This window comes from Ammospiza caudacuta, chromosome 16 (genome assembly GCF_027887145.1).
Source record: "Ammospiza caudacuta isolate bAmmCau1 chromosome 16, bAmmCau1.pri, whole genome shotgun sequence".
NCBI lineage: Eukaryota > Metazoa > Chordata > Aves > Passeriformes > Passerellidae > Ammospiza > Ammospiza caudacuta.
The window spans coordinates 18,345,427-18,373,377 of NC_080608.1; the positions used below are offsets into that span (position 1 = coordinate 18,345,427).

Genomic DNA, 27,951 nt, shown 5'->3' on the forward strand with positions numbered 1-27,951 from the left:
ATGGCTCAGCAGCAGGCGCTGCGGTTCCGCGGCCCCGCGCCGCCGCCCAGCGCGGTGCTGCGGGGCCCCCCGCCCCTCCTGCGGCCGCCCCCGCCCTTCGGCATGATGCGGGGCCCTCCTCCGCCGCCCCGGCCCCCCTTCGGCCGGCCCCCCTTCGACCCCAGCATGCCCCCGATGCCGCCGCCGGGCGGGATCCCCCCGCCCATGGGGCCTCCGCACCTGCAGGTAAGGACTTCTCCTGGGCTGGTTAAGTGGATTCGGGGATTTTTTTGTTTGTTTTCACACGTGGAAGTGTCCAGCTCTGGGCCCCTCAGTTTCAGGAAGCACAGGGAGTGTGTCCAGAGAAGGGCAGTAAAGCTGGTGGAGAATCTGGAGCACAAGTCTGATGAGAGCAGCTGAGGGGTCTAGGGGGGCTCAGCCTGGACAGAAAGGGGCTCAGGGTGATGCTGGAGTCCCCATCCCTGGAGGTGTCCAGGGAACAATGGGACGTGGCACTCAGTGCTCTGGGCTGGGTGACAAGGTGGGCATTGGGCACAGGTTACACTCAATGGGCTGGGAGCTCTTTTCCAATGTAATTGATTCTGTGATTGTGTGGAAATAGTATGAGAATGGAAATGGGTGAAGGAAACAACAAGGCAAGATGAGAACACGGGGCTCAGGTGTGGTGTTACACACCACTGCATACCTGTGGTGTGCAAATACAGCTTCTGCTCAGTTCCTCTGCTGCTAAACTGATGGATGCTTTAAGGTCTTGTGTCTGATTTTCTGAGGCCTGAACAGTTTGCAAGGGACGGCACCTTTGTGAATGAGAAATGGATTGTTTTAATTGCCTTGTGCTCATATTTAATTGCTTTGTAGGGGTGCCTTCCCATTAGGTCAGTGTAGGTGCTGTGTGGGCCGTGGGCAGGCTGATGAGCTGAATGGTCCCACATGCCATTGTGGATTAAATCCACTATTTTAATTGCAGTTTGGAGAACCAAGCAGAGTTACTTTGGATCCCAGGCCTGGCTGTGGGTGTCTCCTGTGTCTGATGTCCACCCAGGGTGTGCTGCTGCTCCCAGCTGTCACACAGGCCGTGAGCTGTGCAGCTCCTCAGCAGCACCAGCCGTGGCTGGGTGTGTGAGCTGGGCTGGCACTGAGCTCTGCCCAGGGCTGGCTGCACTCCCTGCCCCGTGCCCAGCCAGACGGGATGGTGACAGCCCCTGGTCACAATGGGAGGAGCTGTGCTCAGGGCTCAGGCTGTGCTGGGACCCCGGCTGCACACCTGGCACCAAATGCCCACGCGGATTTACTCCTGGAGTGGGGAAAGGAGATGTAACAGGTGGAAGATGGGATTCTTCATACAGTTGTAACAGCAAGAAAGAGGAAGCTCATGGTGAAGCAGGTGCAGGAGCTGTTGGGGAGGAACAAGGGAGAGAGAATGCAGGTTGCACTTGAATTGAGGGCTTTTTTTGATTGTGTAGAATGCCATCCACGCACTCTTGGCTTCCTTTTCTAGTAGTATTTAATGCAAACAATTGTTACTAGTTTGGTATGTGGATTTAAAGAGCAGTTTAAAACACCGATCTCAGGGCAGCTCCCAAGAGAGGCCAAGGACGTGGCAGCACTGGCAGCTGCCAGGGGTGCAGCTGCAGTTGTGGGTGCAGCTGGTCACCGGGCCACCCCCTCTCTGTGGCACAGGAGCCCCGGGTGTCCCAGTGCCAGGGCTCGGGGTGACACTCGGAGCTGGAGTGAGGGGGACAATTAGGGCAGCTGTTGGTGTTTGCAGAGTAAGCCAGAGAACTCTGTGAGCTCTGGCATCTGTTTTACAGGAAAGTGTTCACTGTACTTGTTGCATATAGGGAATTTCAAACAGTACAAGTAAATAAATAAAATGAAAGAACTGAATGTACTTTGAATTACAAACAGGTGTTCAGGCTTTCAGGTAACTGTGTGCAGGACAGGTCAGGATTTCTTATCATGCAATAATGAACATGTAATTTCACCATATTTTTGTTTTAATTGGCACTAGCTAGAATTTTAGTTAGTGGGAAATTTAGGAGTGTAATGGATTTTAATTAAGCCCACTGCTCAGCTGTACTGGCAGACTGGATGCTTACTTGTAATTTAGGTTTTTTTAACATCTCTTTCCTGGGAGGGTCGTTGAGTTTCTGGGATATTTGGTTCACAGATGGTGATGTCTGAGCAGCAGCTATTTGGGAACAGCTCTTCCATTCTTTCTCTTCCTTCCATTGAAGTATTTTCTCCTTTCCAGGAGAGGACTCTGAGACTTTGAGCACGTTTCTGTTCATTCCACCTTTTATAGGTGCCTGGATGTTTGTGTCTCAGAAGTGATGGCTTCAGCTGTTCTGCCATGGGTGGGGGGCTGGCTGGAAGTACATTCCCTGATCTGGGAGCACTGGATTGTTAGGGAAGCTTCCAAGCCTGGCACAGCTGTCCTTACTGTTGTTGTAGCGTATACTATTTCTCTAAGAAAGGAAAATTGCTTGATATTATATTTTTGTTATCATTATCATCATTATTGTTATTATATGCCTTTAGAGACCACCATTTATGCCTCCTCCCATGGGTAGCATGCCACCACCTCCTGGTATGATGTTCCCTCCAGGAATGCCGCCGGTGTCTGCGCCGGGAACACCAGCAATGCCCCCAGCTGAGGAGATCTGGGTGGAGAACAAAACTCCAGACGGGAAGGTGAGCTGGGTGCCGTGCCGGGAGCCCGGGGCAGGGTCGGGGTGCCCCGGTGGCTGTCCTGCAGCGGGCCGTGGCTCACAGGGCTGCTCTCCCCAGGTCTATTTCTACAACGCCCGCACGCGCGAGTCGGCGTGGAGCAAACCGGACGGCGTCAAGGTCATCCAGCAGTCAGAGCTGACGCCCATGCTGGCAGCCCAGGCCCAGGCCGTGGGGGCCTCCACCCCCACCACCAGCAGCCCTGCATCTGCAGCGTCTCCATCCACCTCCTCCAGCACGCAGTCGTCCACCACCTCCACCACCACCACGGCCACCTCAGTGTCCCAGACCAACTCCAGTGAGTACCTGGGCGTGTCTCGGCCTCGCCGTGGTGGGAGCGGTGGTGGGGTCGCTGCATGGGGAACTGCTGCAGCAAAGCATGGGTATTCAGGACAAAGTTGTTTCAGCATGGAGTGTGAATTTAAAGTACAGTGTTTAGTCCAGAAGAACCTTGCATGCAAACTTCTTTCTCCCCGGTCTCAGAGAATTCTTCAGGTCTTTGTATATTTTTCTTCTGCTGTTATCACATCATCTCAGAGCTATTACACATCTGTTTCCTTTTGACTACAGATAGAGCTTAATTGTTTTTAAAAGTGTTTCACAAGAAATGTTGATCTGAGGTAGGAGTTTAGTTGCAGCAATTTCCTCGTTTCCTCCACGGCATCTGTTCCTGTAGGCTGGGTTTCAGAGCTGCTGCTCTGTGAGCATTGGTTGATTACAGAATAGAGTTTCTTTGTTGTATTAGTTTTATTAGCATTACTCCTCTGCCTAAGCCTTCTCAGTTCCTATTTTCTAGAGTTCCACAAAGAGGAAAAAGAAAGTCCTTGGAGGCATTTTTGTTCATTTGTGGCCTTTGAATGATAGTCTGGAGATTATTGCTGCTTCCATGGTCTGAGCCTTTGCTTGTAGGGGTTTTCCAAGTAAGGAAAGGGGACTGAATGATGCAGCATGCACGTAAATGCATGGCTGTGCACACACCAGCGTGGTTTGCGCTGCCCTTTGGCAGGTGTGTGCTGCCCAGGTGCCTCAGTGTGGCATAGAGGTGTGTGTTAAGTACTGAGGGTCTGTTTGCTGTGAGCGAGGTCAGTCCCCGTGCCCAGAGCCAGGTGAGCAGGGCAAGGAGCAGCTCAGAGAGTGTCCTGTCTTGCATGCAGGGCTACAGACAGACGGCATTGGTGCTGAGCAGGAATCTGGCACTGGACATTGGGTGTTGTAGCTGCACTGGCTCAGAGGTGTGCACTGAGCCAGGCCAGAGAGTGTGCAGGAGGTGAACTGTTCCAGCTCCTGCTGTGGGGTAGAGTTGCATCCTCTGGAATTCATCTTTTTGCTGTAACAGGCGAGACAAGTCAGCTGAACTCACCATTTAACCCGAACTTCAGAATCCGTGTGTAAAAGGGAGTCGGATTTAGGTAACCCTTCAATTCTGCTTTCATTAAGGCTGGAGGAAGGACACGTCACTAGAGCAGCAGAGAACTTGTATTGCTCAAGGCATTTTAGGGCTTCTGTTTAATTTGAAGGGTCACTCAGAATGATGTTAATTCACTGTGTTGAACTATGGTCTGCTCTAATTGTTGTGCTGAGTAACAAGCCAGGTGGGAGGTCAGTGTCAGCTCCTGACCCAGTGGCAGGCTGGGGAGAGCTAGCCGTGCTTTGGGGGCAGCACTTTATGCATCTTCTCTGAAGCTGAATTTCCTGATGTTGAATGCTGACACTGTTCCACTTCTACCTGTTCTATCTGCTAAACTTTGTCTTTGCTTCCAAGAACTGTTACTGTTGGTGTCTGTGCCTAGGTGATGAAATTTTATAATTTAAAATAATTTTATAACTCTTAGACTTGACCTGTAAAAAAACCCCTGGGACTTCTGGCTGAGCTTCATTCCTGCCTTGTACTGATTTGACCTAGGTCTTACAAATCACATACTGACTGTCTGCTCTGTTTCCCTAAATGTTAGGCACTGCTGAGAACTTTCACCCTTTCTGAAACGCTTATCAAAAGATCAAAAATCATTATTTAAATATGCTAATGCTGGTATATTGCTTGGAATGTTTCTGGTAGTAATAGAAAATGCACAATGTGCCCATTGGAATATGGCTGTAAATTGGTGTGGTTTCTTTATTTTTTTTTCTTTTTCCCTTCACCTCTGCACTAAGTCTTACAGAGTGAGTTTACAGGTTTAAGCAGACTTGTCTCAAGTTCCTGTTGGCCTGTGCTCTGAGACTGTTTGCTCCCAATTAAAACAATTTGAAATTTAAACCAGTCATGCTGCAAGGATTATAGAACTGAATGCCAGTTGTGTGTTTTCCAGCTGGGAGGCATTGAAGACTAAGAAAGTTCTTGCAGCTCTTGAAGAAAAGTATTTTCCTTTTCTTTACTTATTTACACATTTTTATTGCTATTTTCCTGCTCTGGGGGTGCAGCCCAGCATAGTTTAAGGCAGACTGCTGTCATGCACATGCTGCTGCTGTTAAAAGCAGAACCTGTGTTCGTGTAACACAAGGACAGCCTGTTGCCATTGGAAACTTACTGCAATGTTCTGTTTCTGTGAACAGAATAGAACCTCATTTCTGCCCGTGTTTGTCCTTTAATACAGCCCTGCTTCTGCTGTAGAGACATGTTAAGTGCAAAGAATGGGACAAATTGAAATTGGAAATTGACTTTCTTTGTGAATATTTAATGCTCCAGAGAAGGCAAAGTATTTTTTGTCCAGGAGTGTCTTCCTGCTGGTTATATCTGAGCATAGCTGCTGTGTACCGGGAAACAGAGCGCCAGTATGTTTGCAGCAGTATATTGCAGTGTCTAAGATACAAGGTGTTCTTTGTGTTTTTTTATCAGCACCTACCACACAAGACCAGACCCCGAGTTCGGGTGTTTCAGTTGCCACACCATCAGTCAGTGTTTCAACCTCTGCTCCTTCTGCTACACCTGTGCAGACTGTACCCCAGCCAGTCCCACAGACATTGCCTCCTGCAGTTCCTCATGCAGTACCTCAACCAACTGCAGCAATTCCTGCTTTTCCACCAGTAATGGTACCTCCATTTCGTGTCCCCCTTCCTGGCATGCCTATTCCACTTCCAGGTAAATTGGCAAACTGTAATTGTCTTGTCTGCTACATGTCCATGTTGTCAGTTGTTTGCACTCATGTGTCCACTGTGTACAGAACTTGCCTGGATCCTCTCCTCAGAGTATCTCTGAAAGAATTCAGGGTTAGCAGACAGACTTTTTAATTAACAAAGAACATATCTTTTTGAGCACTATATTTTACTAATTGCAATATTGCTTTAATTTTTTTCTACTTACTTGATTTAGACCTGAAGTCTTGTGCATAAATATTCACTAGGACATGGACGAGCAGGAAGAATTGCCATGGAAATCAGGACCCCAGTGATATCAGGTGTTCCTAGTTCTCTTAGGCTGCAGCCATTGGGTAGGATGCTGAGTGTTGAGGTGTGACCTGAGGACCATAATGAGGCATTTAGGGTGCCGGTGTGCTGTTATTCACAGGCTTTAGGTTTAAAGAACGTAGAGAAGGAATCTTAGATGGCAGCACACTTCGTCTGGATATATCATAGTTTCTTAAATTTTTATGAAGTACTTAAATACCTAAGGAAGGAATTTTAGGCTGACAAAATGTTGGACTCGCAGCCTGTAGTTGTTGCAGAGGCCTCCCAGGAGATCACTAATGACACTTAGCACTTACACACCACCTTTCATTTCATGGGTACCACTGAGTTCCTGTTCTGATAAAAAATTGATGTGTTTCAGTGCACAGTGGCACTAAGCATACACCAGGAACTGATGATTGTGTGTTGCAGAGGGAGGTAGGAGAGTGCAGTTGTATTAGATCGAAGTTGGTTTCAGATTTAAAAAGACAAAAGAAGCAGCTCTGAGCAGCATCTCCATATTTCTGCCTCTGTACAAGCTGAGTGAGGTGGCTTTGCTGCTGTCCTAATGCAGCCACCCAGTGGATGTGGAGGGAGGCCTTCACCTCCCCACTGAATTGCATGGATGAAAAGTAACCCTTCAGAAAAGTAGCCCTTCACTCCTTTGATGAGAGAAAAAAAGCCTGAAAGCAGTTAAAGTGCTGACTAGAAGAGAGCACCAGCTTTTAGCTGCCTCTGCTTTTAGAATAGTCTTCTAAAATAACTGGGTAAAGCTACTTTAATCTGTATTGGCCTGAAAAAGAAATTGCAGTGTAGTACTCTTTGGATTAAACCAGGAAACAAACACTATTCTGAATGTGATATTCCAGGCTGAACAACAAATGAATCAAGGGTAGGAGAAAGAAGTCTCTTTATTGATGAGGTTTGCAGGAATAATAAAAACAGTTAAGCCTCAAAGATGGTCAGCTGAGTACTCTCAACTGCCATTTCTAACCTTGCCAGCAAGGGACCAGCATGGAATAAAGGGCCCTTACACACTGTGAGGGATATGGTCTATGCAGGTGTGACCTGTGGGGTAAAATGGGATGGTCAGGACAGTGTAGAAATGTGCCAGTGGAAATGGAGATCCTGAGTGTGTGCCCACAATGGGCTTTATTGTGAGCTCTCACTCAAAAAAGTTTTGGGAGTAGTGCAGTACAGGAGCAAAGACAGAGTAGGAACATCAATCTCCTGAAACTCATTTTTGAAAGTTATTTTTTTCAGCGCTTCCCTGGTAAGAGGTCTTTGCTCTGACCAGTTTTTCCTGTGAGCTGGGCTGCAGGTGGAACCCATAGCATGTAGGAAGGACTCCTGGCAGCAAAGTGCTGCTTCCAGTAATGGGTCTGATTTATCAGTTTGCTTAGTTACAGAATGAAATCTGTCAGCTTCTTTCAGCTAATTTTGGCTTGAGTTGGTTGGGATGGTTTCTAAGCACTGTTAAAGAAAAGGAAAACTGTAAAATATTTTACAATAACAAGAAACAGAAGAGAAGCCAAATTATTCAAAACAGTATCAGGTGAAGTCAGAAGGTCATATGAAGGTCAGGCTGTAGATGTTTGGGGTTTTCAACACCAGGTATGATACCAGCCAGAGGATTTGAAGTCACAGGGACAGAGCTGAACAATACCAATGTCAGGTGATTTCAAAGTTAATCTCTGTATTAAACTGTAGTAAGAAGGAGAAATGGAAGAGTTTGTTAGTGATATCTCAGATCTTAAAAAGTAAGTCTGCTTTCTCTCAATTCCTATGTTTTAAGTCAGTTTTATGTTTGGGAATGACCTTGGCAGCAGAAACAGCTTGGGTGTTTGCTCAGTCTAATCTGTGCTGCAGCATCCCTAACTCCAGCAATCCCCAGATAGTGTTATTTGTACTGACTCATGTTGGAGACATGCTGTAACTTCCTTAACAAAACGAATTTTCAGGTCCATTGTCAAGTATATAACATGACCACCCTTGCAGTTTAGGCAGACACTTCAATCAGTGCTGTTTGAGTCAATGTTTTCATGTCTCAGTTCAATACTTTTAAATAGAAAACTAGTTGCAATTCTCTCATTGAAATTATTTTTAAAAAACATTACAATTCTGTCTTCTCACAAATTTATTTTCAAATAATTGGCAGTATTTATGTATGCTCTGCATACTAGATCTCTAATGACCAAATCCAGAAACTACTTTGGTTTAAACAGGGGTTTAATTTCACTTTCCACTGGAGCATTTCCCGCCTCACATGATGAATTTGAACTTTTGAAGGGAAGTGTTTCAGTTTCTGAGCATCCAGACTGGACCAGCCAGAGAGCACTTCTACAGTTGCCTTCTACACCCAGAATGGAGGTTTTGGAAATTCATTCTCCTCAGCCTTGTCTGATTTCCCACTGATTTTGATCTGATCAAAGAGGATGAGCTGCTCACCTTTTTGTGTCATTTCTTACTCAGCTGGAGAGCTGACTAGTGCATGGTGCCACCTCTTTCAGGGCGAGTTTTGGCTTTTAAAGCATTTTCAGCTCATGCCATTATTGATAATGAAAAATAAAGGAAATGTCCCTGACCTAGTGCAGCTCTGTGTACCTCTGTCTGCAGCTTCATTGCTTTGATTTCTTTTAGTCCCTCTCTTTCACCTGCAGCCTTGCTGCAGTGACCCTCCTACCCTCAGCTTTCCCTCTGGGTTGCACTTGGCTGTCCACCCTGCCCTGCTTTGCTGCTCTGACTAGTTCAGACCTGTCCTTCTACCCTTACTCTGCTCTCTAGCTGCAGCAGCAGACTGGGAACCTCAAAGCCCGTTTTGTTGTGCTGCTGCTCCCCACAGGTCTGTCCCAGCAGAGGCTGCCTGTGCAAGCAGCCCCATAGTGGGATATTTTCTTGTGGTGCTGCCCTACAAGGGGAGCCGCATTCCCCCTTGGATGAACTTAAACCCCTGAGTCTTCATTGAAATACGTTTTTTCTTTTTAATGACATCCCAATAACTTGCCAAGCAGCTGGTTTAACATAGGCAGAGACTGTTGCTGCAGGTTAAAATTAGTTTTATATTTGATCTGGCATAAAACATTGAAGCAAAAGTAATTCCCATTTTCTTGCTGGAAGGCTTCTTCTCTGCCAGCTGCAAATGGCATTCCAAATTGTGGCAGGAAGTCTGTAGCAGCCCGTGGTAGCTGACGTCCCATGGCAGCTTTCCAACATGCTTCCTATCCATTTTGCAGGTGTAGCAATGATGCAAATAGTCAGCTGCCCGTATGTAAAGACAGTCGCTACCACCAAGACCGGTAATTTCCAAACCCATCCTAGTTCGTTTTGTCTGTAAGTTGGCATGGTAGTGAATGTGGTTGTTTCTTTTATTTCTTTATTTGCTTCCCCACTTCAATGATTACATATACTTTATTTTCAAAATCAGTATAAATGAAATATTGTATTTGGTCAGGAGATAACTTCCCCAAATAACTGTTAGTATCAGCTTATTCTGTACCCAAACTCTGTACAGTTTTCTGTAACCATTGAGTTCTGTAATGACTGTGACTCTCATGCCCATACTTAGTTCCTAGTTTCTTGTGTGGATTTTTGTTTTCCTGCTCCACATGTGCAGTGGCTGGCTGTGCTCGCATGTTGTGTGCGTGTCTGTGTGTCTGAGTGTGAACTTTCATATTTAAATTGTGGATTTATGAATACTCACTCGCTGAAAACACGTTATGGCAGTGTGTAATGTGTGATTTCCATTATTTAAAGTGAGACTTCCTCAGTGTTAAAGGCTCAAATTTATGAAGTTCCAATCCTATCCAATTGGTTGTTCTAGAACTTGTCATTCCAAATCTATTCATTATCCTCAGTTTGTTGGGATGAGTGGAGAGATAATGGGACACTGCAGCATTCTGGCTTTCTTATCTTTGGATATTTACTTGCCATTTTGCTTTAGGATTTCAATAAAATGTTGGTTTTTTTCAATCAATTTGCAGTATTAAACAAACCCAACAATCTGCTGTTTCATTCTCATCAGGTTTTATCCAAGGCTATGAATTAATGCCAGTATTTAAGATTTATCAGAATTCTGTGCTATGTTCTATGGCTCAAATTCAATCCAATCTTGCCTTTTTTAAGAGCAATAGGAGTATCTTGTACACCAGCAGCATAATTAAGCTGTGGAGTACACTTAACCCAAATTATTTGCTGCAGGCATTCTGATAAAGACTTTTCTAATAAATAGAGAACCTTATTTTAAAATAATAGAATGAATGCCTAAAAGCTAACAAACTTTGTGCTTTGCAGAATTAAACAAACTAATTAAAATCCAATTTGCCTGGGAGTGGGCATTACCGATTGCAGAACACAGGAAAGAAATTTGGTAACAATGCCTTGCTTTCCAATTGAACTTTGAAAACAATCCTTGTGTTTCTTTCTACGGGTTGGACATTTGTGAGTTAAGTCAGTGCCGCGCTAGGTGTCGGTGCTCAGGCCGCGCCCTGGCACTCACTGTGCCCTTTGCTTGTTGCTTGTTCCCTGCCAGGAGTGCTGCCGGGCATGGCGCCCCCCATCGTGCCCATGATCCACCCGCAGGTGGCCATCGCCGCCTCCCCCGCCTCCCTGGCCGGAGCCGCCGTCTCCGAGTGGACAGAGTACAAGACGGCCGACGGAAAGACCTACTACTACAACAACAGGACTCTGGAGTCCACGTGGGAAAAACCCCAAGAGCTGAAGGACAAAGGTACTTTGGGGTTTTTTACTAGAGCTTTGTACTGGGAGCGTGGCTCAGACCGCCACTGGTTGTGTTGGAAGGTGTGAACGGGTGTATTTCTAATCCCTGATCTCCCTTAAGAATACTTTGGAGTTCTGATTATAAGGATCCATATGAGGTGGTCTTCAGTCTGAAAGTTGCAGCGTGTTTCCCACTGTACTGTAAGAATGTTTGGTTCTAGAGTTGCTCCCAAATCTTGTGCCTAGGGCCAGTGCACGTTCCTGTGCCAGCAGAAAGTGAGTACCTCCTCTGCACACGTTGGAGAAGGTTCCAGTTGCAGACAGAAAGTGAGGGGAAATGAGGGGAAAAATCAGTCATACCAAGGGCTGTAGACTGGGACAAAATGAAGATCATTGTGCTGAATTTCAGATCTTTAAAAAATAAATATAAAGTGTATAAAGATAAAGTATAAATAGATTTGGAGTATGAAGTAAAATAATGTCACCTCCCCGTGTCCACATCTCTACATCGTGTTCATGTAAATGCACGTTAGATCCATGGGTGGATACAATTGCTCTTGTATAGTAAATAAGGAGGAAGGGGAAAATGTCCTGTGGCTCTTACTCAGTTCATAAAGTGTTTTAAGAAAGCAAATCCAAACAGTTGTGCCTTTTATTGTCTCCTGAATTTTTAGTTACAAGAAGTCTTTATTTAGACAAATGCAGGACACTTACACTGCTGGTTCAATTAATGCCTATCTTCCTAAAGAATCAGATTAAATAGTAGGTCTTTTTACCGAGATGACAGTATCTGAGACAGCAAATACTAATTTTGCTGAGAGAAGATTATATGTTCTATACTTTTTGTAAATTAAAAAATTGTGTACTTAGAAATTCCCAGGTGGTTCTGCATTGATTTTTATGTTTTTGTCCGCAACATTTAAAATGTGAAAGTGGTCTTCAGTGTTCACTGTTGGTTGAGAATTATTATTGGTTTAGCATTTCTGTTAGTACCCTCTAGCCAGCCTTTTAGTGTAATAGCTGTATCATGATATTTCATTTTCCAGTACCAAGTAGTATCTTGGCACAGGAGATAACTACAACTTCATAAGCAGACACTGTAAAGCCCAAAAGAGACAGAAAGTGGTGGGAATATATTGAAAAGAAGGTTTGGGTTCATATTGTATTTGGAAAATTATACCGATAAAAATAAAATTGTTATGGTTCTATAGTTGTTTCTTAATAATGCTCAAGAAGACTCTTACCTTTATTTAGAAAAAATGGAGGAGAAGGTCAAAGAGCCAATTAAAGAACCCTCAGAGGAGCCTTTACCAATGGAGACAGAAGAAGAAGAGTCTAAAGAAGAACCTATAAAAGAACTGATAAAGGAGGTAAAAGGCCTTGAACCCAAAAGCCAGTCTGAAGTCTCACATCCCTCAGCTGTGGCTGCATCTTAGCCCAGGCAGGTTGTCAGGAGCCATGGTTAGTGATTCAAGTTCTTAAATTCCTGAGGGGATTTGAAAGCCTCCATTTTTGGATTCAGATTTTTCTTTCTTCTGTTAATGTCTTTGCATAAGGAAAAATTAACATTCAAAAGAAACATATATAATATGTCAATTAAGAAGTTAGAGCATGAGAGAGAGGTTAGCTTATTACACAGATGTGGTGTATTAAGCTAACCTCTGACTGATTTTGTGGTACTCAGAAAATGGAACTTGTCCTGAATGTTTGAAATACTTAATATTTCATAGTTTTTTTCTCTATTTCTTTTGCTTCATTATTTTTAGCAGTTTGACACAAAGCTCACATGTTCACCCTGTGCTGTAACTGCTAAGTTTAGGCTGTTTGGAGCACGTGTCCTAGAAAGGGCTGTAGTGTTTCCAGTAAACAAAAGTAACTTTTCCTTTTGGAGGCATATTGCTGTGCTAAACAGCATAGTTTTTGAGGATACTAAAGGGTGTTTAAATAAAAATTAAACTTTTATCCTGATTTCTGTGAACTTCAGTGTAGTTTAATAGGCAAAACCACAGAATTCGGTTACTGGGTTTTGCTGCCAAGCCCCCTGTTTATTTCTGAGGTAGTTACCAGTTTGCTGATTTCTGCTACAGAGGTTATTTCAGGTTTTCACTCTTTTCTACTGTGTGTCTCATTATCAAGCAAACTAATTTTACGAATAAATGAAAATTCCTTTGTCCGAAAATGCACCCTTACACCTGTATCCAGGCCCTCCTAGATTTCCAGGATTCATACAGATTTAGGAAGGTATTTCAGTAAGGTTTTGTCAAAGTAAAAAGTTAATTAAATGCTTAGAGGTTTTGGAGTTTAGATTTTTGGAATAGCAGCTGCTGTTGCAATTCCAGTGCTTCTGTTCTAGGCATGGGTGAAGTGTCATTTTGAGCTGCTTGTCAGCATGGTTTCAGTAAAACAAGTTGGTTACTGTGTAATAAATAATTAGCCAGTTGTCATTGCCTGATCCTCAAACCTGTTTTTTCCTTGAGGAGCCAAAAGAGGAAGAAATGACAGAGGAAGAGAAGGCAGCTCAGAAGGCCAAGCCAGTGGCCACCACCCCCATTCCAGGCACCCCGTGGTAAGTAGCTGCTGCTGTGGGACTGGCATGGCTGTTGCTGGGGAGTTAGAGCAAGTGACAGTGTGTGGAGAGCGTGCTCTTATTGTGCTGCATTTTTAATATCTCAGTTTCAAATCCAATCACTGCATTTTCAAATCTGGCAGCAGAGAAAAGCAGCAGTTCAGGGTCAGAGCTGGGCAGCAGCAATGTCTGGCAGTTGTGCAGTCAGTGGGAGCTGGGTCTGTGTGTGACCGTGGTGCTGCAGGCTGTGTGCACACAGCAGGGCCCCGTGGGTGAGGGTAACCCAAGCCTTCCTTCCCATCCCCAGGTGCGTGGTGTGGACTGGTGATGAACGTGTGTTCTTCTACAACCCCACCACACGGCTCTCCATGTGGGACCGACCCGACGACCTCATCGGAAGAGCTGATGTGGACAAAATCATTCAAGAACCTCCTCACAAAAAGGGAATGGACGAAGGAAAAAAACTTAGTAAGAGCAGTCTTATTGCCTTCTTCGGAAGCATAAACAACTTAATACTTTGCTTTCCAAAGCTTGTAACATTTGTAAAGAAATGTAAAGATCTACTGAAAAGGTGTATAAATGTGAAATGCAGATTATGGAGCCTTTTTGAGAAAAGATAGCCTGTTGGAGAAAGTAGATACTAACAAACTTAATTGTTTTGCTAAATGCCAACAGGTTGAAAAATCCCCACAGTTTTTATTGACTAAAAAAAAGGGATTGTGTTTGTTTTATAAGAAAGAGACCAGAAAAGATTAATCATAATGTACGAACGGCCTCTCACAGAAGATGAGTTAACTTTGAGATCATCAGTTCGAAAAGAGTTTGGAAATAGCTGCTGAGAGAGAGAGAGCATTCAAAAGGCAGCTGAGATGAGATTTCTCTCTGGCCTGAGTTCTAGGAAACGGTCCTGGGATGGCATGTTGGCTTTGTAGTTGGAGGAGAGCAAAGTGCAGGTAATCAGGTAGATCCAAGTGTGCTTCATTAGACTGTTAAGCCTGAGTTGTTTTCCCCTAAAAATAAGAGCTCAGTGTTTGTCATTTTGAATTTCAAGTTGGCCAAAGTCCACTGGTCCTGTCCCCAGATTCCCATAGTGTGACTCTGACAGTGACTGAGAACCACGTGTCTTCTCCCTTTGTCAGAACACAATTGCTGCACATGTTGTCCTTGGTTTGTGCATGAGGTTTCACTCATAAGTATAAAAATTTTCATCAATATAAAACCTAAAGTCTTACTGAAATCTGTTACAGTTAGAGAAGAGCATGAAGCTGCAGAGGAAGCAAATGAAGATGAGCCTATTAAAATAAAAAAGCGCAAGTAAGTTTTTGCTTTTTCAATACCAAGTGATCTGTGTGGTAAAATAACTGAAGTTTGCTACTTGAGCCATGTATGTTGTGTCCAGCAGAGTATAATTGGAATGGAGAGGGTTGGTGAAAAGAGTCATCAGCTTTCTGTTGCTCAGCAGATCAGGTATTTGATATTTTCCTGAGATAGCTGAAACCTGTGCAGAGAGTAAATAGCATGTGTTTTGGAAGTTGAAATGGAAATGGCGCTGAAGTTACTTGGAATACCTTGGCTCCTGAGTGCTGGGTGTGAAACTATTCATGTCCACCTCTGAGAATGGCTTTTATGGATTGTAAGCCTGTTCTTCTGGTATGATCAGTGATATCTGCCCTGGCCTGATGTGGTTCAGGTTCTGACCTTTAGGGCTGACATTTTACTTCTCAACTTACACTTTGTTTTTTTTTCAGGAAAGATGATATTAAAGACATTGATTCTGAGAAGGAGGCTGCTATGGAGGCTGAGATTAAAGCTGCTCGAGAGAGAGCCATCGTCCCGCTGGAGGCTCGGATGAAGCAGTTCAAGGACATGCTGCTGGAAAGAGGGGTCAGCAACCTGTGTGTGTGGGAGGGAGAGGGAGGCTCAGATCAGAGCCGTGTGTGTGTGTGAGGAGGGAGAGAGGGAGGCTCAGATCAGAACTGTGTGTGTATGTGTGTGTGTGTGTGTGTGTGTGTGTGTGTGAGGAGGGAGAGAGGGAGGCTCAGATCAGAGCTCTGTGTGTGTGTGTGTGTGTGTGTGTGTGAGGAGGGAGAGAGGGAGGCTCAGATCAGAACTGTGTGTGTATGTGTGTGTTTGTGTGTGTGTGAGAGGGAGAGAGGGAGGCTCAGATCAGAGCTGTGTGTGAGAGGGAGAGAGGGAGGCTCATGCAGAGCCTCCTGAGTTCTTGGTGAATTCCAAACCTGTGGCACTTTGTCTGTGGAAACAATCTCATCCTTCCTCTGATCAATGAATTGTCTTGGTACAGAACTCCAGATTTCAAAGAAACTTACAATTACAGCAAAGATTTTGTAACTGAAATGACAGGGTCAAGACAGATAATTTCCTCCCCCCTCCTCCTGTTTTTCCCCCAAATTAAGTAATTACATAAGTGGAAATTGCCATTGAAGATGAATAGGACACACAGTGGACACGTCCTTAATGTTTTTGGAAATGTTCTACTGAGAAAAGCAGCAACTCTCACTCTAGTCTGTACAGACTTATCCTTAAATGGGAGACTCTTTGCTTTTAGTTAACTAAAGAAATGTACTTGATGCCAATCAATTTTGATAAATTAAACTAGTTGAATATAAATTTGGATAGTAACTGAAAAATGGAAGTGGTTCCAGCTGCCTATGGAACACAGCTTCTCCAGGCTTTCTTTCAATATACATTTTATTTTTAATGTCACTCAGCAGTAGTGTGTATAATTCTTTAGAAGTTTGCAGAGGAAATTGATGTTGAAACTTTCTGAGACAGCCTCTGTCATCCATTAATGATGAGAACTGCAGGATGAGTTTGGTTCCCTCTTTTCATCACATCTTAGTGTTTTCAAGGAAAACTCTACAACTTCTGTATAGTTTGTATATTCATCTTCATTTAATTAAAGGTCTCTGCCTTTTCAACATGGGAGAAAGAGCTGCACAAGATTGTTTTTGATCCTCGTTACTTGCTGCTCAACCCAAAAGAAAGGAAACAGGTAAAAAAGTTAAATTCACTTCCCATCCAGCTACTACAGGTTTATCTGAATCCTCAGTCTTTGTTTCTGCAAACCTTTCAGACTAATAAGTGCTGCAAGGGATTTTTATCACGATTAGGGTTTGCCTGGAAATGGAAGAAACCAGCAAGGGAAAGTGTTGATAGTTGCTTTGTTTCCTGTGGTTGGAAGGTCTTGTATTTTGACACAGTGGAAGCTGTATGTCTGCAGAGCACTGCTGAAACCTGAATGAAATAGTGAGAGTCATCAGTATCTTGTCAAAGTATTGGCATAATAAGTAATCTAGCTATTTTCTTTTTAAAGTGTTTGGGGGGAAATCTAAAGTGCATTTTTATTGTTCAGCAAGTTCTCACTTCAGCAGCTTTTCTTCAGGTGAATGTAGGGAAATGGAAAGCTTCAAGAACTTGGGAAGTGTCTGAAACATGGGACCCAGGAAAATGTTAACTGGAATGTGTAAGGAACTTCTTCCCAGGTCTCAGATGGTGTGTTAGGTACAGCACCCTGCATGTGCAGCGGCTTGGATCAATTCCATATGGAAATGCAAAGTGTCTCTAAGATTTCTGCCTCCTCTGTGTTGATTTTGTGGTGAGAGGAAAGGAAACGAGCGAAGGAAAGAAGTGGGACTTTTCCTCCCTTATCCCTAGAGCTTCTGTGTGTCACTTGTGTGTTTGCTGTGGGTGACTGGTGTTTCTGTAGGTGTTTGATCAGTATGTGAAAACCCGAGCAGAGGAAGAGCGCAAGGAGAAGAAAAATAAAATAATGCAGGCCAAGGAGGATTTCAAGAAAATGATGGAAGAAGCAAAGATTAACCCAAGGTAGGAGTTTCTTTGTGGTTCATGTGCATAAGCTCTACTAGGATGCAGTGTGTTGGGTGGTATTGGGTTGATTAATCTTTTCAAAATGGGCAAAGAGGAGAAAAATAATGAGATAATGTTGAAATCTTCCTTTGTTTGCTTGTCACCTAATCCATTAAAAAATAGAACTTATGATTGACATATTTCAAGTTGAAGAAATACCCAGCATGCTCCCTGGATTGTGAGAACCTCCTCGGATCCACCACAAGTTTCTTTAATAACCTAGTTTCTTCTTAATAAGTCTTTGAGAAGTACTAGGGAGATTTCTTGGGTTTGGAGGGGGCTGAAGGGATGTTTTTCTTGTTACAAACTATGTGAATGATGATATGATAAAATGTTCTGGTTGCTTTAATAGAGCACTGATTACACCCCCCTCACATTCAGACCACTGGCAGCAGTAAGAGCGAGGGGGTGGCGGTGAATGTACATTCAAGATTTCACTGCTGGCATTATTTGTTTCACAGCTTCCACACATAGAGGTCATGAGATTCATGCTTATGTCACTAGATAAGCTCCAAACTGTCCTCTTTCAGCATCTCTTGGCTCATCTGGCATTAATTCTTTCCCAGTGAAATAACAGCTCATTTGTTTCACTTCAACTCAGTTTTTTTCAGTGACTCACTTTGGAAATTTGGTGACGGTGCTGTGGTAACTTTTGAATTGCTTCAGATCTGACTAATAACTCAGTAGTAGGCTGGAAGGCTGGAGGCATGGAAATGCCTTAAGAAACAGTTATGTTAGCTTTAATATCCTCAGCTTTCAGCATATCTTCAGTATGTCGTGTTGGGACTCATTCTTTACCTGATTATGGGCTGGGGTGGGAAAGAGAATTCCAGCTGAAATACTGTCTTGTTTAATCTTATCCTTTGTCTTCTGGTTTCAGTGTTTGTCTAAAGATATTGCTGTACTTCTGTGAGTGCCAGACTGGTTTTTTATCATCTATCTCAGTCCAACATGCTCAAGAGTTTGTGTTCCACTTCACTTGAGCAGCTCTTGTTCTTCAATCTAGCTGTACATTCACTTTCTAATCCTTTTGAATAAGCTACCAAATTCTCTTCTTGTTTCAATTTACCCTACAGCAACAGTAGGCTGGATTTTCCAAGTCTAATTATTTCCATGCTGTGATGAAAACATTCGTATGATTATAAGTGTCTCACGTATTCTTGGGGCCAGATTTGCATCAGAGCTTGGAAAAAGCACAGTAGTGATTTTTTTCCGAGGTAAGTGGCAGTAATGTACCTACTGCACAGGTTGGAATCTGGCCCTGGAGGTGAGAGAACGGTCAGGGAAACGCTGTGGGATGAGGGGTTGAAAGCCCAGTGTTGCTGCCTCTGCCCAGAGTGTTTGAAGGGGTTTCAGCCCTGTTGGTTTTAGCTCAGGCTCTGCAATGTGCACTGCAGGGGGAAGAGCTGGTACAGCCAGTGTTCTCTGGGGACTCCTGCCAAAGGCTGCCTTTCTTGGTGAACTCTTAGCATGGTTTGGCTGCAAGTGAATGCACCTGAGATTTTCGGTTTCACAGCTGTGAAATACCTGGACAGACTGGTGGCTGAACTGCTAACCCACAGAAAAGAAAAGAAGAGTTTTGTAGACAACTGAGATTTTTTTTTCGTTTCTTCTCCTTGGTTGCGCTGTAGTCTCTCTCTACACCTGCCCCTTCTGCAGGTGGCTGTATCTGAACAAACCAACCCACCCTTGTAAGTCTCTGATAAACACCTCTTGTGTGAGTGCTGACTCTTTTTATAGAGTTCATTGGTCCAGCAGCTCTATAGTGAGACCATAGGATTTGCCTTTTGGGTTTTTGTCTGTTGTGCTCTGGCATGTATTGCAGCAGAGGAAATACCTCCCTGCTGAACCTGCCTCACAGCCCAGACAGCTCTGCCAAATGAGTTCACTTGCCATTTTGTTGCAGAACTACTTTTAGTGAATTTGCAGCCAAGCATGCTAAAGACTCGAGGTTCAAGGCAATTGAAAAGATGAAAGATCGAGAGGCCTTGTTTAATGAGTTTATCACAGCGGCAAGAAAGAAGGAGAAGGAAGACTCGAAGACCAGAGGAGAGAAGGTAAGGGGACTCTTGAGTTCCAGCAGTGTGAGTGGTGTGAGTGAGATGGGACAGAGCCAGTGCTTGGCTTCCCTGAGCCTTCCCCAAGACACAGGCCTGCACTTTCCTAGAGCTGTTACAGCCAAACACTTCAGGAGTGTCCCCCTGGTCTTTCTGAACAATTTCAAGTTTGCAGTTTACTAACTTTCAGAATATTTAGAACTGAATTGTGTTTACCTGTGAAGCTGAGTTTGCTTAAGCCCTAGTTTCTTTAATTCACCCAAGCAGTAACATTATCTTCTTAACTGAAGTAATGCTTAATTTTTTTTTTTTATTAAGTTCTTGATGCATGAAGTGGCAAAGGAGTCTTACCCTGTTTGGCTGGAGCCCCAAAGCTGGTCATTACCTCTCTGTTCCCTCACTGGGGGCGGGCAGGACTTGCAGTTCCCTGAGGATAGTCTCTTCAAATTTCAAACAGTTCCTTTCCGTCTCAAAGCAGGCACTTAGGGAGGGACTTACTAAGCTTTGAATAAGTAGATCTTGTGTGTAAACTGCTGCTTATTAGATTTAAAGGTCAGCTTTTAGAGATTAATGAACTCCCAGTGTCACGTGCCTGCCCTGCCAGTGGTGGGGAGCAGCTCTCCCCCTTGGGGATGGGACTTCAGACAGGGCCACCAAAACCTGGGGTCACCAAAACCTGGGGCCACTTACTGCCACGTCCCTGTGTGTGTGAGAGTGGAGAAGGTCACCTCTGAAGGCCAATCATTTTGGACATGTCCAAGTCTGCTATTTTCATTATGTAAGGTGAAGTTATTGCAGGTTTCCCTGCCTGGAATGCTTGCAGGAGAGAGAAAGGCTGGGGGACAGGTCAGATTTGGGGACAGTTTGATTCTTTGAGAAGTGTATTTTTAAAATCTGAGTGATCTGGTATAATTTGATTCTGTACTTGATTTTCTCAAACATTGCCTTATCGCTACTGTTTTCCATAAATGATTGTGCTTTCAGAGGTGAACTGATGTAGTTCAAGACTAGAATTTACATACTGCAGTTTGATTGTGAATATGGAATTTTAAAGCATTTTTGCATCTTAATAGTGCAGTTGAAGACTTTAAAGAATGAATACTAGTTTTGTTGTTGCATGATTGTTCTAAAGTTGAAAAGTTAAAAGAAGAGATTGTATTTGTTTGCTTTAAATAATGTTTTTTTTTTCTCCAAAAGCCTTTTGTAACCATTTTATGTATTCTGTTTTATAACAAGTGGATAGACTTACAGTTATGTGCTGTGCGGCCTGTCAATCAGTTCAGTCTGACAGCTGTCAATCACTGACACGCAAATATTATGGGATTCCCTAGTGAGGAAAGCATTGGTATCTCTGTGTGGTGACTTTAGCCTCCCGCAGTTCCGGTACTTTACATTTTTTTAGTTTTTTTCCTTGTGAAGTGATGAGACTTGTACCTGCAATGTGTTAACTGCCAAAAAAAAAAAGACTTCTAAATACACCTGAAATGTTTTCAGCCTTATTTTCCTTTGATTTTGAAAGTGCTTAAAACATAAAAGAAAATTAAAGGCATTTAACCTGAAGCTTTCTCAGTCTGTCCAAAATCTTTACTTAGGGAGAATCAACTGTACAGAAATCTTTAACGTAAGGGTTTTAGATTTTATATATATAATGTTTGATTATGGCTTATGGGATGGGGATGGAAGAGCCAGCTTCTCCAATGGCTAGTTTTATTCCTGTGCTTGATTTCAGTGAGTAAATCCCATTTTCAGTGAGTAAGATCCATGCCATCCCATGCATCTCAGATGGCAGAGAGGAGTAGCAGGGGGTTAAGGATATCAGGGTGCCCCAGCTGCTCCTTGTGCCGTGTCCCTGGGGTGAGCTGTGTGAGCTGTCCCAGGTGACACAGCCTGGCTGGCTGTTGGGCTGCAGGTGCCCTGCCCCTCGTGCTGGTGGCTGGCCCCAGCCCAGAGCTCTGGTGACACTCTGCTTGGTCGAGCAGGACCTGTGTGCAGACACATGAAATCACCATCCACAGCTGGCATCTGAAAACATTACTCCTTGGTGAGATGCTTCAGACTCAATTATTTGAGACATTTTCATCTTTTTAAAATTTAAAATGAGCTGGCAACACCTGTGCTGTGTACAGGGCACCCGAGTGAAGTGAAAACTGCTTTAGAGCCCCAAGGCCTGAAGTGCCATTGTTATCCCTGGGAGGGAATTGGCTGTGCCCTCCTGTCTCCTGCCCAGTGGGAGCTGGCAAGGCTGCAGCTGGTCCCACTGCCCCCTGCACAGCTGGGCAGCAGCTCCAGGGGATTCAGGGAGTGAGGGCTCTGTTGGCAGCCCCACAGCTGGGCACAGGTGCCACAGGCAGCTCCCACAGGAGCATCTTCCTGCAGCCCCTGGTGGTGGCCTCAGGTGGAGCTGTGTGTGGCAGCTGGTCCAGGTGCTCCTCAGTGTGGCACCTCATCCTCTGGAATATACACACGGGTGGTTTGAGCAAGAGCTTGGGGATACCCTTACCTTAGAGACTTCTGTAGTAACAGCTGGGAACTGTTCAGTTTCTAACAAATATTTCAAATGCCATGGCTTAGAAAGCTTCATATTTTGAAACTGCATGCATGTTTTATGATGTTTTGAAACAACGTTCGTAATTTTAGAATGAATAAACAGTTTGCCTAGCATTTTGTTGAGCTCCTTTAAGATAAAGCAGTAGTGCTGTAGCTGTAGCACAACATCCCACTGGCACTAAGGGGCTGGTTTCTGATCTCTGCTTTACTGTCTTAGTCTCCTTTGGTATAGTAAAGAAAGCCTATAGAGCCTTTTATGTTTATATGTTAATATTTTGAAGAACTAAAATTATTGGTGGGCAAGGTTGCAGAATGTTGGTGCTGATCTTCATTCCATTCTTGCATTCTGAGCACAAACTGAGCACATTTTAGAGGAAAAGGATGTGCCAGGTCTCTGGCAAGCTGGAGCCTGCTCTGTCCATCTGCTCCCTTCCCTGAGGAAGCTCAGTGCTCTGCAGCTAAACTGCTTCTCCTGGTTTCCCTTTTTTAAGGGATGGGGAGGGGAGATAAGTAGCAAGTAACAGCAGTCCTCCTCCTGGATTTTGGGTTTTTAGTCGATGTGCCATAAAGCTGTGTTGGGTTTGTGGCCCAGCAGGGTGTGGGGTGCTGTGGAGGCAGAACCCTTTGCCCCAGCCCCTCACCTCTGCTTTGGGAGGCTGAAAGGCCAGCCAGCCTGCCACGAGTGGATGGTGACCCAAGAGCTAAAGTGCAGCAGGAGCTGCGAGATCACCTTGCCCAGAAATCAAGCTATCTAATAAAGGCACAGTAGTTGCCCTTACCGCTGCTGGTTCTGGGACGTTGGATGAAAACATGTTGCTAGTTGTATTGAAATAAAGCCTGCTCTGATGGATCCTCTGCCAGCCCTTGCAGTGGCTGTTGCTACCGACAGAAACATGACATGCCATTTCCAACTGAAAAAGTAGACTAAAACATTTTCTTTCAATTGCGTTGTAAATGTGCATGTCCATCCTAAATATAATTTACTTAATTGCCATACGTGCATAATTCTTTATTGGTTACATCCATCTTAAGACATCAGTCTTTGTTAGCAGATCCAAGCATTTACTTCTGCTAATTGTACACCTGAAGGATGAATCCATAAGCACCTGATTCCTCTAGAACCTTGTTTCAAGCTGCATGGCTTCTGGAGTGCTGATAGGCAAAATGCTATCATGCAGCAACAGTAACTTGTTAATGTGACATAGATAAAAGCTAAAAAACAAGCTTAAATTGGAGTAAAATAATAAAGAGTGTATTGGTGGATCATTCTTTATAGAGTTCATCTTAGATGTAGCAGATGGTGTAAATGTATCTGCTTTGGCAAAATTGTCTCAAGGAACAGTGAATTTGGGCTGCAGTTATGACTAAATTCATAGTTTTGGTGATTGCTTTAAATTGCAATGGTATGTAATGTTAATGTGATCCCTCTGATGAAGGTAAGTTGACTCCTTTTGTCATAAGAGCAAACTGTGGAATATTAAGGTGTCTTTCTCAAGTGTTGTCTTTCTGTTTCTGTCTGTAAAACAGATCAAAATGGACTTCTTTGAGCTGCTGGCAAACCACCACCTGGATAGTCAGTCTCGCTGGAGCAAAGTGAAGGACAAAGTGGAGACTGACCCACGGTACAAGGCGGTGGACAGCTCCTCACAGAGGGAGGACCTGTTCAAGCAGTACATTGAGAAAATAGCCAAGGTGGGCAGGGAGCACGGGTTGCGGGTGTGCTGAGGGTAGACTGGTCTGTGCTGAAGAGAATTCCACACTAGAGCTGCTGTAGGAGTACCCCAGAACAGCAGCTTGGAACTTCTTAGAAGTTCTGTCCTTGGTGGGATGTTTGTGGGATCTGTGTGCAGGCACACACATGATATCTGGGAGAGCTTATGCCTCAAAGATTCCTGTGAAATCACTGGTGGTAAAACTGCAGCAGATACAGACACCACATTGATTGCTTCCTCCTAGGATGGGCTGCATTTCGTTTGCTGTGATTTTTCCTGTCAGCTGAGCTTCCTTCAGGGATGTGTGTTCATACCCAGTTCCTTCAGTGCTGCTCCTTTCTTAATCCAATATTCCTGCCTTTCTCTTCCAGGCAGTTAATGGTTGAGAATGTAAAACTGGGCCAACAAACAGTGATCCCCTTGGCCTCCCTTATTCAGAGTCTGTCACTGCACACAGCTCCTGCACACAGGGAATAGTTGATCTGTGACCAGATTTGTCTCTCCCCCAATGGTGTTACTCTGTAATGCTTCAGCCTGTCTCTTTAAGCAAAATTTTGTAATCATAGTACCCAAATCCCTTGAAAGTCTTTTGTTCTGAGCTTCCTTTAGTTTGATAGTCCTTTAATTCTCTTTCTAATGAGCAGTGTTGCTTTTACCGAGACAAGGGTGTTGCTGCCTTGCAGAACCTGGATTCGGAGAAGGAGAAGGAGCTGGAGCGGCAGGCGCGCATCGAGGCGAGCCTGCGGGAGCGCGAGCGCGAGGTGCAGAAGGCGCGCTCGGAGCAGACCAAGGAGATCGACCGCGAGCGGGAGCAGCACAAGCGGGAGGAGGCCATCCAGAACTTCAAAGCGCTGCTCTCAGACATGGTGAGGCACTGACAGCCGCCTCGGCTCCTCAGGGCAGGCCGAGCTGCTGCCTGCTCCCTCTCAAAGCCTCTGGGCCCTTGCAGTTCAGCTCCAAAGAGGTGAAATCCCACTGAGAGTTTTGCCTTGGTTGGAAGACAAAGCTGTGCATATAGAGGTCTCATGCAGAGGGTGCTCTCCAGGCTGGAAACAGGGCTCTGGAAACTCTGCAGAGCTCCTGGTGTCTCTGGAAATAATGATCTCCAGGCTGCCTTTCCAAGCGCTCTGGTGAACGCAGAGTGTTACAGGAAGGAAAGGAGGCTGCTTGGGTTTTCTGGTTTTGGGAATGCTCAGCTGGGTCAGTGGGACATCTCCATCTGCTCTGAACCAGTGCAGAGGGATTCCTTCTGCCACTGCCTGTTCAGTGTGTGTGGGGAACCTGCTACAGTATCTTCTTAAAAGCCGAGGGTCTCTGTTTTATTTCAACCTTAACTTCAAACGAGATGAAAAAATAAGCATTATTATCAGTGAGCTGTGGAAAAGCTGGTTTAAAGCAAATCATGTTTGTCTCAGGTGCGTTCCTCAGATGTGTCCTGGTCTGACACCAGGAGGACCCTGCGCAAAGATCACCGCTGGGAGTCGGGGTCCCTGCTCGAGAGAGAGGAGAAGGAGAAGCTCTTTAATGAACACATTGAGGCACTTACCAAAAAGAAGAGGGAACATTTCAGGCAACTTCTGGATGAAACTTCAGCGGTGAGAGCTGTTGATGTTCAAGTTGAAAGTCTTTGCAGCCCACTGGCATTTCTTTTTTCCTGTTTTTCTGTCCCACAGTCTGATTGGTTTGCTTTTATTTCCAGGGCCTTTTTGCTGCATTGCTCTCTTTTCTCCTTCATAGCAAAATTTGTGCCTTATGTTTCCTTACCTGTTTATCTGGAGTTTTACTTTGATTGAACATATAGTTAATTTGCATATAAACTTTGAATCAGTGATCTTTTAATCTTCTTTTTATTTCTTCAGTACTGAGTTATTTGACACTCTTCACTGTCTGACTTCTTCAGATATGCAGGGTGTTTGCCTTAATGGCCACCAGTGTGGTCTTACCCAGTTCACCTGTTCTGATGTTCTCCTGCTGAACCTGAACTTTTACTCTGCTCATGCTGTGGAATGCATCCCTGATTCTGTGCATTGGGGTTTTAGTGAGGTTTCCTCTTTTTTAGTTCTCTGCCAGCTTCAGGCAGCTTTCATTTAAACTGGAGGTTTTAACCTGATTTTTAATGCATTAGTTATTTTAGTTTAGAGGCAAGCTTTCTGCAGGTAATTTTTAATGTACTAGAAAAAGACTTTGGAAAGTAAATGATATTTGGAAGACCTTGATCTGAAAATGCCGTCTCAAAATGTGAAAGAAGAGTCGCTATGTAAAATCAACTCATTTTAGAAATACAACCGTAATAGGATAAGTAATGAGAACCCAGCAAATTCATCATTGGACTTGGGATATATTTAAAGGCTTCAGAGGTTAGTAGTGTTTGCATTCCTTATTCATAGAGTCTAATTTACTTTTAATTTAACTGTTTTTGCTTATTTTGAAAGATAACCTTAACATCAACATGGAAGGAAGTGAAAAAAATCATTAAAGAAGATCCAAGGTGCATTAAGTTCTCTTCGAGCGACAGGGTGAGTGGTTTGCATTGCTCTTGCCAACTTTCAGTCTGGTGCAGGGTACAGAGAAGTGACTTGGGGGTTGCTGCAATGGGTTCAGCTCTGTGTGGACACAGGTGTTAGTAATTAAATATTAAATAAGATTAAAAATGTAGAAGGTAAGGAAAAGTATAATTAACATATAATTGCTGCTGGTGTTCAGTGTGTTCAGTTGCAGAAAGTACTGGAGCTGCACCCAGTGATTGGTGTTTATCCTTGGTCTTTCAGAAAAAGCAGAGAGAGTTTGAGGAGTACATCCGAGACAAATACATCACTGCCAAAGCCGACTTCCGGACGCTGCTCAAAGAGACCAAATTCATCACTTACAGGTGGGCGCTGCCATGCTAGTGCAGGACGTGGCTTTTATTCTGCTTTGCCATCCAAACAGCAGCAAACTGATGTCTGTTTTTTCCTAGTTGATGTCTGCTGCCAAAATCTTTAATGGTGCTTAATTAGCACAGCACCAGTGTAGGCAACGAGCCTGTGTGTTCTGTGCCCGGAGCACTGTTCTGTGCCCAGTCCCCAGCTGATGTGACATCCTCCTTGCTCAGGGGATGGCCCAGCCCTGCACCCTGTCTGTGGGGCAGCTTCCCCGGGGCTCCCTGCCTCCAGCCCGCTGCAGTGCTGTTCTCACCCTTGCTTTCAGATCCAAAAAGCTGATCCAGGAGTCGGATCAGCACCTGAAGGACGTGGAGAAGATCCTGCAGAACGACAAGCGGTACCTGGTGCTGGACTGCGTGCCCGAGGAGCGGCGCAAGCTGATCGTGTCCTACGTGGATGACCTGGACCGGCGCGGGCCGCCGCCGCCGCCCACGGCCTCCGAGCCCACGCGCAGAACCACCAAATAGCCTCCGAGTGCTCCTCGTCACGGGTGTCTGGTAAATCCAAACGCTTGCATGAGCCATCCGTCAGGTTACACACATCCATTGCCGTGAATATATTCAAACGTCTGAGGAGCAGAGGCAGAAGAAGCTTTAGTGAACGTAGAATGATCTCTGGGGGGAAAACCAACCACAAAAACTCACATTAAAAATATTTATGAGTTAATTGGAGCATGAGTGACAAATCCCAAGGTGTGCGCTGTCTGGTGGCTGTGGGTCTCAGAGTGGTGTGTGTGTGAGGTGTGAGTCTGGCACCTGGGGCTTTCCTCTCAGCAGTGTCCCCCGCGTGAGCCCCAAGGGTGACGGCGTTGCCGTTTGAGCGTGTCCTACACGAGTGCCACCAGCTGCCTCCTGGTGCCCGCAGCCCGGGCAGGAGGAGGTGACACGCTTACATTGCTGATCACTGACGGCCCACTCTGGGAGCCCCAGGCCCAGCTCTCTGCTTCCACCCTTGGGAGTGGAACTAAATCTGCTAGAGCCAGGGTTAGAGCTGAGTGGAGAGCAGGGACTTGGAGACCAGACCAGGTTTATTCACAGGCTGCTCTGTTCCTGCCCCCAGCCATTGATTTGCAGCAGTCAGGTTGCTCTGCCCAAGTGAAGTTCTGTCTAATGAGTTTTGCTCGAAGCTGGAAATCCCAGAGGTGACCGAGCAGGCCAGGACGGTTGTATAAATACATTTTTATTTACGATAAAGTGATCTTTACATACTTCTGGATTAGACTGTGCATACCCCCTCTGGGCAATTCTTGTAAACTATACTCCTGTTTTGAATGTTAAACTTGTGTTTCTAAAGTTTAATTTTGAAATGTTGGGATTGTTCAGTTTATGTATTTGAACTACAATAAACCAACCCTTTTTATATATGGATTGTACAGGCCTAATCCCAATTTGTGTTGGATTTTGTTGGATTTGTGAATTTCTGAGTAAAGCAAA

At 44.6% G+C, this 27,951-nt stretch overlaps 1 protein-coding gene across 4 annotated transcripts; it reads left to right on the forward strand.

The window, feature by feature from the left end:
• On the forward strand, positions 1-27,889 carry TCERG1 (transcription elongation regulator 1). 4 transcript variants are annotated; one of them, XM_058815036.1, is made up of 20 exons: positions 1-225; positions 2,542-2,694; positions 2,791-3,028; positions 5,564-5,806; positions 9,345-9,407; positions 10,640-10,837; positions 12,082-12,197; positions 13,305-13,393; positions 13,701-13,861; positions 14,641-14,707; positions 15,142-15,277; positions 16,317-16,406; positions 17,121-17,239; positions 19,188-19,338; positions 23,413-23,577; positions 24,281-24,463; positions 25,013-25,192; positions 26,030-26,113; positions 26,366-26,466; positions 26,784-27,889. In XM_058815036.1, exons 1-20 carry the CDS (start codon positions 1-3, stop codon positions 26,983-26,985), a joined length of 2,964 nt encoding a protein of 987 aa, XP_058671019.1. In that variant the 3' UTR covers positions 26,986-27,889. The 4 variants fall into 4 exon arrangements, with proteins under 4 accessions (XP_058671019.1, XP_058671020.1, XP_058671021.1 ...); XM_058815037.1 differs by lacking the exon at positions 9,345-9,407; XM_058815038.1 differs by lacking the exon at positions 5,564-5,806.
• Positions 27,890-27,951: the final 62 nt, after the last annotated feature.